The following is a 14,003-nucleotide window of genomic DNA, read 5'->3' as shown; positions in this document are numbered from 1 at the left end:
AGACTGCTATTATTCATTCTATTATGTATTATGCTATTACACTAATGCTAATATGCTATTATGATTCTTCTATTGAATCACCTCTTTCCATATTGAACAGCATTAAATGACTTCTGCATTTCCTTCATTTAGACCCCTGCTCTTCCAGACAAGTGAACATGTGGCCAGCAGCCCTGCGCTGGGGGACATAATTCCATTCAGCATCATTATTCAGTTTTTGTTCACAAGAGCACCCCCTGAGCTGAAATCCCCTTTCCAGGTAAGGAGGTGAAGTCAGAATCCTCTTACTCGTCTTCCTTCTGAACTCAGTGAATGTGGGGGACTCCCCCCACCCCACCTCTAACTCACTGAAGGTTCTGACGTTCTGCCGAGAGAAGTCATGAATTTGTGTCTTAGTAGTGAATGATTCAGGAGGGAAGATTCCCACTACCCAGGCCCTACTTTCTCATCAATGTATAGATCACCTGCCGCATCTAGAATTAGCCCTTTAAATAACAGTGACGCGAGTAATTTATGTTCATAAAGCTTTTTTGACAGAGGCCCCATTTCTTTTGCCGACCCACCTTCAATTGACAGACCCGAATGGCTCCCTGGGGTTGGGAAGGTGCACCAGGGGCCGTGCTGCCCGCCTCTGGGGCCGTTGTCTGGGGTCCTCTGACCCCAGGAGTCCCAGAGATGCTCTCCAAATCCGCAAACGCCCACAGAACAGGACGGGGTGTAGCCCCGCTCCTCTGACTGTGTTTCCATCCACAGAGGGCGGAGTGGTCCCACGCACGCTTCTCCCAGTGGCTGGATGATCACCCTTCTGAAAAGGACAGGCTCCTCCTCATCAGGTAAGGCCACCGGTGGCAGGCGCACCTGGGTGTTCTCGAAGCCCAGGGCCTTGGGGCGCTGGGGAGCAGTGGGGCCCAGGTAGGTGTGTGCCCATGGTGCACCCCCGGGCCTCACCTGCCAGAGCGCCGCCAGGGGAGCTGGTGGGCCCGTCAGGGTTTGCTTTCTGGGTCCCTTGCATCTGCTAGTGCTGTCCTGTGTCTGATGCAGACCCAAGAACCTTGCACTTTGAAAACCATCCTCAGCTATGAAACAACTCCTGGCCTTGGCTCTACATTTTCTGTTTCATTTCCACGTGGGGCAGTTACTGAAGTGGTGGAGTACAGATGTGAGTAAATGTGGTGCGGTTGTTAGTAGACACCCAGTAGCCTGGTGCCTCTCAGCTGTATTTATGCACATGAGCAGGCACATGCAGACACACACACCCCGCATGCACACCTGCCATGCTCAGGGAGGGATGTTTCCACTGTCACGTATACACAGATACCGCACGCCCCTGCATGTGTGTGCGCACACACTCTATGAGCGCGCGCGCGCACGCGCGCACACACACACACACACACACACACACACACACACACACACACACACACACACACACACACACACACACACACACACACACACACACACACACACACACACACACACACACACACACACACACCATGCCCAGGGAGGGACGCTTCCACTGTCACATGTAACTTACTAAGCATCTCTCTCTCGCACCAGTGCCGCTCCTTTGACATTTCTCTCACCAGGACCTGCCGAGATCTCTTAGCCACCAAATCCCAATGTTTCTGTTCTCTCAGTATCACTCTGCAGCTTGAGCTGAAAGTGACCACCACTTCCTTCTTAAAACTCATCCCCTGACCAACTCCACACATTTTTATGAATGCCCACCGTGTGCACGGCCCTTAGGACACAAAGCAGCCGAGACAGGCCCCGCCTTCTCGGGTCTTCCCTGACCCCTGGGCCATTTGTTCCTGCTCTGACCTCTGTGACTGTTTTTCCCTCAGTCTCGTTTGCTGAGTTGTCTTCTGTCCACTCCTTGAATGCCATCGCTTCCCCCAGTGTATCCCTGGCCCCTATTCCTTCATTGTTCAGTCTGTATTCGGTTCCCCGGTGAGCTCACTCAGACAGTGACTAGTGACTCTTCTGTCCTGTGACCCTGGGCCTGTGGCTCACCTTGAATACTCAGGGTCTCAGGCCGGCAAACTTGCTGTTACATGTCACCACTCAGAATCCCACAGAAATCTCAACCCCAAAATGTTATATCTTTTTTCCTCTCAAACCTGCTCATTTTCCTAGACTCACTGTCTTGGTTGGGGTATCACTGTCACCTGTAGTCAGCCAAGTTAGAAAACCTTTAAGCCATCATTCACCTCCTTGGTCACCCTCATTCTTCAAAGCCCGTCAGCTGTACCTCTTAAATCACTCTGGGAGCCATCCTCAGCTCTTCGAAGGGCTCCTAATGCTGCTGGTCTGGGGAACAGCACCGAACACGTTTGCTTAGGCCTGAACTCGGGGTGAGTTGGGTTGTCCAAGGGCAGTGTGGGGCTCATGTATGAAGCGATTCTCAACTGTGTTTGCACCTGAGAGTCATTTACAGAGCTTTGAAAAATCCTGGTGTTGAGACCACACCCTCAACTCCCTCAGAATCTCCGGGGTTGGGCCCTGGCATCAGGGTTTCTTAAAGTGGCTGGGCAGCTCTTTACAGCATAGCCAGGACTAAAACCAAGTTGCCAGGTGAGAGACCCCACGGAGGAAGGGAGCTGTGGGAGGTCACGGGAGGAAACGTCAGCCCGCCAGGTCCTGGGAGGGGAACCGAGCTCAAGCATGATGACTGGAGCCCAGGGGAGCCCCCCGCCAGCGCCTGTGTGGATAAAGTGGAGGTTGGCCCGCACCTGCTCTTCTTCCTTGCTGGTCTGTTAGTTACCCTCTCAGCTAAGAGCATCTGATCCAGAAACCGGGCAGGACGTGCGGTGGTCCTGTCAGTGTCAGCGTGGTGTCTGGTTAAACTGGTTTCAGAAAAGGCTTCCGGTGGAACTCTGCTTGGGGCTGCCGTGGAGGTTGTGATGTCTGTGAGTCTCCCCTGAGGCCCACAGACTCGCCCAGCTGCCGCGCACCAGCTGATAGAAGAGGACGCAGGACTCAGTTAGTGGGCAGGGTGCATTTTTGTCTCCTTAAAGAGTTGGATGGAGTTCGTCTGCAACAGTTGTCCTGCTGTGGGCACATCACAGATCTGTTTTCTTTTGCTTCTTTTTAAAAATGTCTCCTGAGTGATATCATCAGCAGTGCTGTTGCTAAGCCTATGTTTAGCAACCGAAAATCACGCTCAGAAATACTGTCATGCTTTCTGAAGAAGCCTGCCCATCACTGCACACATGGCTGCTAGTAGCCCCTTGCACCCTGAGCGGGGCACGAAGCCCTCCTGAGGGGTTTCAGAACACTGCTTCTCCTCTGGCCCCGGCCAACGGCAGGGAGGGGCGCTTTGTCCTAGAGTACACTCTTGTCTGTCATTGCAAAACTGGTTTCGTCCCTGCATACCGAAGCACCACTGGGTGAATTTCTTGCCCCTGTAGATAAGCTCAGGGCGAGTACTGTCCTTTAAATGTCGGTAAATTTGTTTTAGCTTTGGGGCAGACCTTGCTGTAGACTCATCTGCTGCTCCCGGCTCAGTGTGTTGGGTTCTCATAAGTAGGGCAGATCGAGGGTACAGCAACTACTGCAGAACTAATGGCAAGTAATGACCTCTCTTCTGCCTTCCTTTCTGCTTCTTTTTGACGCCAGATATTTCTCTAGAGCTTGAATGAATCCTAGTCAACTTAAGAAACCAGTGACTCCTGGGGCCATGTGGGGTAAACGGGGAAAGTGGGGAAGATGGCACCTCCCCAGCCCCCAGCAGGCAGGCACGTGTGCTCTTGGGGGGAGGGCGGCAGCGGGAGAGCCTGCAAGGGTTGCCTGTATTCTCTGCAAAGATGAAGGTTGAGGTTTTAATGTAGATTCCTCAAGCTCTGCAGAAGAGGTAGGATTGGCTGCAAACCCACCAACTCTTGATACTGGCAGTGGGGCAGCAATTCTTCTGACTGTGGCCTCCTCGCTTTTGCTCCTCTTGAGTTTCAGTAGGAGAGCACCTTTATGGTGTCACAACTGTTTACAGACTTTATTTGCTGATTGATACTTTGCATCTGTACAATCGTCAGACAGTTCTTTGTGCCAAGTGCATCCTTGGAGCACTACCACCCCCCACCCCGGCACCCTCCCACAGGCATGCAGGACCCACAGACTGGGAACCATTCCCTCAGATCCTCCACTTCTGTAGGACCACAGGACCCCTATGGATGGAAGGTGAAGTTTGGTCTCATAGGAGCTGATGATCTGGTGGCACGAGATCCCTAACCATTCTGGGAACTGGGTGCCTAAGATGAGATCCTGGGGTGGATGGAGCCAAGGGAGAGCCTGTGAAGGCACTGGTAGTTTTTTAAGTCGTGTGTGTTTTAGTATTAAGCACACTGATATTTCATGGCTGACAAAAATCAGTTTTGTTTTCTATAAAAACCTCCATTTATACCACAATGCAGTGTTGTCAACACAACCCCTTCCTCTACTAAATGTTTGCAGAATTCCTATGCTACTTTTTTTTCAATAAGGATAGCTTTAATAATCTTCCTATTTTGGATACAAACCAGAGTTGAGAGTCTTACATAATGTTTGGCCCAATTTCCAAGAAAGCTGATGTTTTTTGCTCAGGCAAATGAAGTAATATAATAATTGCTTGAAAATCTTGCTCTGATTTTACGTGGGAGGGCAGCTTTAGTCCTTTTTCTCTCCATATTTCTCATAGTTTTTGATGAACAAAACCAAAAGCACTAACCACACAGATTTCTGTTCTTCCACGTACTGTGTGGGTTTTATGTAATGTCTTACTGCTCTGAAAGCAGATGAAACTGCTGCATGGATTTTTGTCCAAATATTAAAGTGACTCTAACCCTCTAACCTATCACTGCAGAATGATGACAGTTTCTGTGAATTTCAGTGCTGTGATATCTTAGACTGATACAGTCACACCATTGTTTCAAAGACAGTGGGCCTTTGGGGGTTTCTCTGCTGTGTGCCAGTCTGCAGGGCCTGCATGGTGGGAGTGGGCCAAGTGCCTGGGATGCCATGGCAACTTGAATAGTATCACTAAAAGAAGCACGTTTTCCTCACAGAGAAACAGCTTCCTTTAAGCCTCAGCTCTGACATGAATAAGGCATCTCACAGAACGTTGTTCTCTAAGGGCATTCAGTAGATTCCATTTTGCATGCATGTACTTTTGAGGATCCCCTACACTCCTGCTTCTCTTATATTTACTTTCTTCAGTGCTTTTGCCCTTTTCATCATAGTCCTATCTTCCTGTATCTAATTCATTTTAAAAATTCATTCACTGTGCATTTGTCAAGCACTAGTCCTGGGGCTACATTCATGCATGAAGCAGTTGTTACATCGTAAGAGCGAAACTCCCCAGCACAGAGATCCTTACAGTGCAGTGTGATCGTGTGGGCAGAAGGGTAAAGACCTGCTCTTGGCATAGAGAATCTGAGGCCATCAGAAGTCCAGTGGGGGGACCTCCCTGGTGGTCCAGTGGCTAAGACTCTGAGCTCCCAATGCAGAAGTGCAGTGGGGAAAACCGTGTTGGAGGGCTGCATGGGTTCAGAGGTGTACCTCACAGGACAAGCCTTTACTGCTAACTAAAACTTGTGGGTATTCTTCCCACTTCGCCGATGGACAGGCTCAAGACATGGTCTAGATCACACAGCTTGGTCGGGGGGCAGAGCCTAATGTACCAGCTGTGCTTTTTTTAAAAAAATTATTTATGGCAGGGGCTGGGTCTTTATTGTTGTGCCTGGGCTTTCTGTAGTTGTGGCGAGCAGGGACTGCCCTCTAGCTGCGGTGCCTGGGCTTCTCAATGCTGCGGCTTCTCGTCGTGGCCCGCTGACTCTAGTGCAAACTCAGTAGCCGTGGCACACAGGCGGGGTTGCCCCGCGGCACGTGGGATCCTCCGGACCAGGGATGGAACCCGCATCTGCGCTGGCAGATAGATCCGTAACCACTGGGCCTCCAGGGAAGTCCCCAGCTGTGCCTGCCAGGCTTCCACTCCTGCCCGCCCCCACGCCCTGCGCTGTTGGTTTCTGGGTTGCTTACTTTATTGTGAGTAGTGAAGTATGAAGCCGGCTTTCAGAGAGCCACCCCCAAATGCGGGGGTCCTGCTAAGCTGTGCTATTGGAGCAGAAGTCCTGGACTTTTTCACTTCTTGTGACTCCAGGGTGGTTTGTTTTGCACTGCCTGGAGTTAGGAAAGGCTATCAAAAACAAGGCACTTGAGCTGGTCCTAAGTAAAAGCTCTACAAGGAAGAAGTGGGGGTGGGATGGGGGGATGGAGGGGTGGTGTGTGTTGGCATTCCAAAGATAAGGACAGCCGGTCCCGAGGAGGGCTCTCCCTAACTTGAAGACTGACTCTCACTAACAATGAGATAGTGTGGATGAAGGGAAACAGGCCTCTTTTGGGAGCTTTATTTTAGAGTATTTGCACAGGCTCCCAGTCTCTCAGTGGGTGGCCGTGGGGGTTGGGCTCTGCTGTGTCGAGACCACAGACCACAGAACTTAATGATTTGAGGGTCTTTTTAGGTACAGCAGAGTCTGGGACCCAGCAGTGACACAGTTGGGGAAGGCTGACGACGAAGCTGGTGTGCAGTGGGGTTGTGAACGTAGACACTGTCCTGGGAGCAGGAGGGCGCGGCAGGTGGTGGACCACGGGCGGCCGCCCTGGCTATAGTGTGGCAGGTCCTCTAGCGCAGGGCTGATGGCACTGGGGTGACCACCACCCACAAGGCTACGCCAGTATTAGGGCACGAAACGGCAGGATTCAGACTGAAGATGAGGTGAGAGGATGGACCAGATGTGGTAACATGTTCAGTTGCTAGGTCATGTCCGACTCTGTTTCCCCACCGACTGCAGCACACCAGGCTCCTCTGCCCTTCACCATCTCCCTCAGTTTGCTCAAACGCCTGTCTGCCGAGTCAGTGATGCCATCCAGCCATCTCATCCCATCACCCCTCTCCTCCTGCCCTCAGTCTCTCCCAGCATCAGGGTCTTTTCCAATGAGCGGGTTCTTCTCATCAGGTGGCCAAAGTATGGGAGCTTCAGCTTCAGCATCAGTCCTTCCAGTGAATGTTGAGGATTGATTTCCTTTAGGACTGACTGGTTTGATCTCCAGCACAATTCGAAAGCGTCAGTTCTTGGGTGCTCGGGTGCTCAACCTTCTTTATGGTCCATAAAGTCGCATCTATACGTGACTACTGGAAAAGCCATAGCTTTGACTATACAGACCTTTTTTGGGCAAGTGATGGCTGTGCTTTTTAATACATCTAGGTTTGTCATAGATTTCCTTCCAAGGAGCAAGTGTTGGCTGCTGGTCACCACTCGCAGTGATTTTGGAGACCAAGAAAATAAAATCTGCCAGTTTCCACTTTTCCCCATCTATTTGCCATGAAGTGATGGGACTGGATGCCATTTTAGTTTGTCTTGAATATTGAGTTTTAATCCACCTTTTTCACTCTCCTCTTTTATCAAGAAGCTCATTAGTTTCTCTTTGCTTTCTGCCATTAGAGTGGTATCATCTGCATGTCTGAGATTGTTGATATTTCTCGCAGCAGTCTTGCTTTCAGCTTGTGATTCATGTAGCCTAGTGTTTTGCATAATATACTCTGGCTGTAAGTTAAATAAGCAGGGTAACAAGATACAGCTTTTGACACACTCCTTTCCCAATTTTGAACCAGTCCTTTGTTCCATGTCCAGTTCTGTTGCTTCCTGACCTGCATACAGGTTTCTCAGGAGACAGGTAAGGTGGTAATATGTAAATTAATAGAACTTGAAAACTGGTTATTTGTAGGACTGAAACAGTTTTAGATATAGACTATGGGGAGATGATGGTCACTTTACTGAAATAGTAAGGGGGTAAATACTACTCTTCGTGTAGGTTTTTTACCAGAGGTTTGTGTTTTTTCCTTTTTATGGCATTTTGTTTTTTAGGGCAGGTTCAGGTTCCCAGCCAATTTGATAAGGTAGAGATTTTTCCCATATGCCCCCTACCCCTACATGCACGGCTTCCTCCATTATCAGCACCCTCCAGTGGCCTTCATGTTACGGCTGCTGAACCCATGCTGACACTGTCATCTGGGGTCCACAGCTGACACTGGGGTCCCCTCTTGGTGGTGTGCATCTTGTGGGTTTGGATGGCCCGAGGTTTCTGACAGGTGAGTCTGAGAATCCTGGCAGGAATCAGATAAAGATGTCCAGAATGCAGAGATGAGGAGGTTGGTCAGGACAGGAAATTAAGAGATCCTCCAATCTCTTAATTCAGTTCCATATAAAACCATGACAGTGGGTAGCGAGGTTGAGGGGTGCCAGGGCCTGAGCACTGAACTGGCCACACTCCCATCAAATATAGTCCCTGTGGTTGAATGAAAATAATGACCAAACCTGACAGAGGACTATTTTTTTCAGTGTTTGGGAGCAAATAAAACAGGTCAGAATTACGTATTAGATGAGAGAGTATGTGAGCTATGATAGCTATGGAAATGCTCTGGAGTGTGCGATTTCATGATTATAACAAAAATTTGAGTGTTTTACTTGGAACTTAAATAGACCAATAATGAAAAGTATGCATAAATGAACAAGCATAGGGCTGGACTTGATCTGTGCTATAGTTTGCTGACCCCCTGATCTAATTGAGAACATTATCATACCTGTTGCTAAATTCAGGCTGTCTTATCACAATCTGCCAACAACTGGAAAATACAAACAGTTTACCCTATTTGTGGGTTCACATTCTTTAAGTAACGGAATATAAAGCCCCCGCAGCATTAGTGTGCAGTGAGGGCACCCCCCCCACCCAGTGCAGTCCACTCCGCGGTGCAGGGCGCCCCCGTGAGCTCTGTGCAGACACAGAAGTCTGCAGTAGGAATCTTAGCTGCCAGAGTCTCCGATTGTGTGATTAGACCACTAAGTGCAATGCAGGTTGAAAATTGTGCACAACTCTGCACCTTAACCACAGGGACCCTACTGACAAACGTTTTGAGGGTCATTGGTTGACTGAACAAAGCAGAAATGAGCTTCTTTTAAACGCTGGCATCCTCCAAGCTGTTTTGTTTCATTTGTATAGCCTTCTGACATTGTTTTCCTTTGGTTTTCAGGGGTGCCCTGGAAGCTTATGTTCAATCAGTAAGAAGCAGAGAAGGCAAAGAATTTGCACCGGTTTATCCAATTATGGTTCAGCTGCTTCAGAAAGCTATGTCTGCTCTTCAGTAAGAATGTGAAGTATTTCTTAATCTCCATTTTGTGCTAACCCATCCAGGGGTGGCAAATACATACTCTAAAAGACAGCTACCATCTACTGTTTCATGAATGTAATTGACTTTTCTCTATTTCCTTATTGACCTCTTTACCTCTTAATAAGCCCTTCTACCTTAAGTAGCATAAAATGTCAAAATAGATTCGTGATCACCACCTTTAAACTCTGCATAGCTTATTTTTCCAAAAAGATACCAAACTCTTCTCTCCCATCAGGTTTTTCTATGAGCCTGTCTAAAACTTCTTTCCCATCACGGAGCCCCCACAGCTTAAGGGATAGGGTCAAGTTATATAGTAAATATGCTGCTTCTCCCCAACTGGCATTCTTTCTTGCTGGATAAGTAGTTAACCCAGTAATTTCCATTATTTGGCTGCACATTAGAATCACTGGTAGCTTTAAATAATCCTAATGCCCAATTTGTACTCCATATTAACATGTATGGGGGTAGGAACCATGCATTATTTTTAATATCCTGAAATGTTTCCAATGTGCAACAGTTTGGGAACCGCTGGCATATCCCGAAGCTGAGATGTAGGGCTCAATGCTGTTTAACCGCGTCTTACTGTATCTTTAATAATAATAAAGTGACATACTTGCTCTAAGAGCAGACTTTGGGGGCTGTTCTACTTTATAACAGAGATGTCAAGTTAAAAAAATTAACTTTTACTCTGAAAGGAGTCTTATAAATAGTAATCTGGGTCCTTCTTTCTATTGCCCTTGCCTTAACATTTTAAAGTTTAAAATCCCACAAGCCACTTGTAAAATATTTTCCATTTCCTCAATCTATTATTCTGATGACTCGTTCATAAAGTTCAGTCAGGATAAACCAGAAGTCAGGGATAAACAATTTTTTTTCATTTTATTTGAAATAATATACAAGAATATAGTGTGCAAAATTTAGGGGCAACATCATGAAGAAGTGTAATGAACTGAAATCAATCTTATAGCTGTGATTCCTAACCAGAAACACCACTTGGTAAGTAACATGAAAAGCCATGATTGTAGCTCAGAGCAAAAGCAGCTCTATTGCCAATGTGTTTGCTCTCATTGTAGACAGCTGGAGGAAAGTAAAGTGCAAGTGTTGCACCGCTTAAGTGCAAAGTCCGCCCCCACCATAGATACGATGACAAATAACGATATTAAGATACGTGGCTGAGGAGATATAGGACACAAAATTAAAAATACAATGGTGTCAACTGTTAATAGCACCATTACAGTGACTATATCCCAATGCTATTAACTAACTTTACCTTGGCCTGGGCTAGGTCTCCACTGAAGTACAGGGTGGGTGTGTCCAACGCAGCGAGCTCCAGGAGCCCCGGCGCTGGCCCTCAGGCTGCGCTGACACCGCCCGCCGCCCTGTGTCCTGGCAGCCTCTTGGCACTGGCCAGACTAGGAGCCCCCATGTTTGGCACAGATGCGGGGCCATGTGGTGGTTGCTCAAGGAAGGCCAACTCCCGGCTTCCGCTTCAACCCATTATGTGTACAATACAGATTAATAAGCAGTAAGGAGCCAATGTATAAACAGCAGTTACATATTTTTAAATTCCCCTTTTGTACAATTTAAAATAAAACATGTATACACTTCTCCTCTCTTTTCTACTGTACTTTAGCACCACAGGATATCAATTTTCAAGCCTATATTACCTGATAGACATATATGAAGTTTGGAAGAAAAATAAGGCAATTTGGTTTACAATGTTGATAGTTTTAGCTTACTTAATGCTCTAATGGAGAAAGCAAATCCTCACTCATATTATCAAATCATTTCAAGACTCAATGCTATCGGTATCTTATGGTCACACGGATTCAGGACAAATGGTGAGATCTTCATCTTCTTAAATCTTTCCATCAACAGTCAATGTTTAAGCAAATACAGACTTAAGAACATAAGCATCCTGTTTAATGTTGTTGTGAGCCCTGTGGAGATAAAATTAAAACTCAGTGAATGTTTACAAATCAATACATAATTAATTTTACAAATGAAAACTAAGATGGATAACACATATTAATAACCATACTATTAAAAAAGATTGCTTTCTCAAAAGTGGTAGATTTTTTAAAGTTTGCTAATACCCAGTGGTCCAAGCAACCAGAAAATTTATGAAAATGAGACGCAAGAGATGGACTAGGATGAGCAGAAATGAAAAGGGATCCAGGCAAAGTTCTACCACATGGAATCCTAAGGTAATAACTTAAAAAACCCAGTCCAGTCATCGTCTTATATTGGAATCTGACTACTTTTTAAAAAGAATTCTTAAGTGGATGTGAACTACGTGTTACTATAACAGAAATAGACAGATACACGGGATGAATTAGAACATCCTTGGCCAGCACTCCTGCTGCAAAATACTGTTGTCCCTTGCAAATGTCAGAAGTCCCTATGAAAGCTGGTTAACTTATCTCTACCTCCACCGTCCTTACCCATCACCAACTAAGAAAAGCTGTTGAGACATACCACCCCAAATTAGAGAAATTTTCTGCTGTGATATTAACGAATTAATAATCCTTATCTTTCAACCCAACTAGAAATACATTCCAAATCTTTCCACTTCGGCATCTCCAGCAAACATTTTAACTTTCCATGCTAAAAGAGTGAATGGCACTAATGATGAAAGGCAGCCTGCCTTACATGGTGATAGGCAAACATTATTAGGCTCTGAAAGATATAAAGGCTGAGAAACAGCTTTAACACCCTTTTAAAGGTTCTAACAAATGCTCCAATATGATAGTACAGTTTTACAGGTAAGTCAGGATCACTTTAAGGAACTACTTGTTGAAACATACTGAATTGGTTCTTTTCCTTTTCCAACAGTCAGGATTTAAACGTTTTTGTTCTTCAGCCAAAGCCTTTGCTTCTAATGTATACATCCTCCTCTCTTCATTCTTCATTTTCTTCCACCTGTCACCAAGGATCACACTTATGGCTCTATAAAATAAACATTTACACAATGTTGAAGGCAAGAATTTTTCAGAAAACTCATGTCAAGTGCTCCTACTTCAAGAAGAAATACAAAGTTGAAAAACAAAAATCTTGTCCAACACAGAGAATAGGAAAGGTCAAGACTGTAGTAGTCATTTCCAGTAAAATCCTAAGTCATATGGTCCATTCATCATAATCTTGGCAGTTAAAGCCTCCTGGAGTAGGAACAATATTTCCGATTGTCAGAGAACATCTAAAATGGCTTAAAATTGGGTATTTTATACAGCTTGATTTGACGAAGAAAAAAAGTATTTCAAAGAAACAGTTTAAATTATCATTGGGTACATCAGTTTCTCAAAAATGTTTGAGGTATTAAGGCAGTGTTCGGTATCAGCAGCATAAAGTAGCCACCTTCTATTAAAAGCTCTTCTTTTCTTTGTGCCCTAATCCCTCAGGTAGTCTTTTTCCTTTCCTGCAACCATAGTGAAAATAGAATGGCATTAACTATGCACTTACTGCTTATCTCCTAAAGATACCACTAAATAAACCTTAGGCATCATTTGTACTTTAAAATGGATAAATTCAAGGAGGAAAAAATCAAACTGGTAAGACATCAGGATTGAAATCTGAAGCTGTTTCCTATTTACTCATCAAAGGGCTTCCCCGGTGGCTCAGATGCTAAAGGACCTGCCCGCAGTGCAGGAGGCCCAGGTCCAGTCTCTGGGTGGGGAAGAGCCCCTGGAGAAGGGAACGGCAGCCCACGCCAGGATTCCTGCCCGGAGACGCTCATGGACAGAGGAGTCTTGTAAATGGGGTCGAGAAGAGTGGGGCACAACTGAGCGACGAACACTTTCACTTACTAATCTGCTCCCAAACCTACTATAATAGTCTCATCCAGGACAAGCAGGCGTAACTATTTTCCTTCTGTGAAGAGCTTAACCCTTAGTTAACTCTCAATTTCATGACATTCACATGAAAAAGAAGTCTGCAGTGACTGTGTGTAGTACATACAAAAGATTTCACAATGGCTGATGTGGAGGCTGGAAAACTGGCCTCTAAGCTTTAGAAAAACGGTCACCACAGATGCTCTACTCCTTGAAATTTAAAATGTTTTAAATGTATGGATTTTTTAATAAGTTGATGCAATTAAACACTGTGTCTTTGATTAAAATAAAAACAAATTTTTAGTCTCTGGGTTAAAGGTACCATATAATGGTTGATACATGTACTACTTGATTACAAAGTATTCACATATGTATCAGTTCCCAAGTCACAGATATATTTGGTAGAAGAAGCTTCTCTTTTTAATAAAAATAAAAGTATTTGGGATGGGCAAAATGGGTGAAGCTGCTCAACAGGTACAAACTTCCAGATATAAAATAAGTGATGGGCTATAATGTACAGAAGGGTGAGCACAGTGAGTAATAAATACTGTGGTGTATTTGAAAACTGCTAAGAAAGCTGATCTTAAAAGTTCTCATCACAAGAAAAAAAGTTCCTAATCATGGTGATGTATATTAATTAGACTTATTGTTGCTATCATTTTATTATATGCAAATAGCAAAGCATTATGCTATACACCTGAAACTTAGTATGTAATATGTCAGTAGCATCTCAAATATATGTCTATAAAAAGAGATGAGTCATTCAAACCTGATTCAAAGCTGAATTATTCTATGCGCATAATCATTTGACTTTTGTCATATTAATATGGGTAAGGGAACTAGGAAAGAATGGGAAACAAAATTTGTGGAGACCTTGGTTTGAGGAAGTGACTAGTAGAGGATTCCAAGATGAGGTAAGGGTACAAGGGAGCAGTAGGAAGGACCAGCATTAACTTTTATTCCTGAGCTCC

At 45.4% G+C, this 14,003-nt stretch overlaps 2 protein-coding genes across 4 annotated transcripts in view; one reads left to right on the top strand and one right to left on the bottom strand.

Moving 5' to 3' along the window:
- COG5 (component of oligomeric golgi complex 5) overlaps nt 1–9,827 on the top strand; it is a 276,034-nt gene extending 266,207 nt beyond the window's left edge. For both annotated transcript variants that reach the window (XM_065939836.1, XM_065939837.1), the window contains 3 exons: nt 133–259; nt 754–833; nt 9,068–9,827. In XM_065939836.1, coding sequence (XP_065795908.1) covers nt 133–259; nt 754–833; nt 9,068–9,182 — 322 coding nt within the window. In that variant the 3' untranslated portion in view covers nt 9,183–9,827. The remainder of the gene's footprint in view (nt 1–132; nt 260–753; nt 834–9,067) is intronic.
- Nucleotides 9,828–10,058: 231 nt separating this feature from the next.
- HBP1 (HMG-box transcription factor 1) overlaps nt 10,059–14,003 on the bottom strand; it is a 29,623-nt gene continuing 25,678 nt past the window's right edge. For both annotated transcript variants that reach the window (XM_065939838.1, XM_065939839.1), the window contains exons 10-11: nt 12,013–12,154; nt 10,059–11,145 (exon numbers count right to left, since the gene is read on the bottom strand). In XM_065939838.1, the coding sequence (XP_065795910.1) occupies nt 11,128–11,145; nt 12,013–12,154 (160 nt within the window). In that variant the 3' untranslated portion in view covers nt 10,059–11,127. The remainder of the gene's footprint in view (nt 11,146–12,012; nt 12,155–14,003) is intronic.

Source organism: Muntiacus reevesi, chromosome 6, assembly GCF_963930625.1.
Source record: "Muntiacus reevesi chromosome 6, mMunRee1.1, whole genome shotgun sequence".
NCBI classification, from domain to species: domain Eukaryota; kingdom Metazoa; phylum Chordata; class Mammalia; order Artiodactyla; family Cervidae; genus Muntiacus; species Muntiacus reevesi.
The sequence above is the reverse complement of the archived record's forward strand: the minus strand, read 5'-3'. Positions and strand labels throughout refer to the sequence as shown.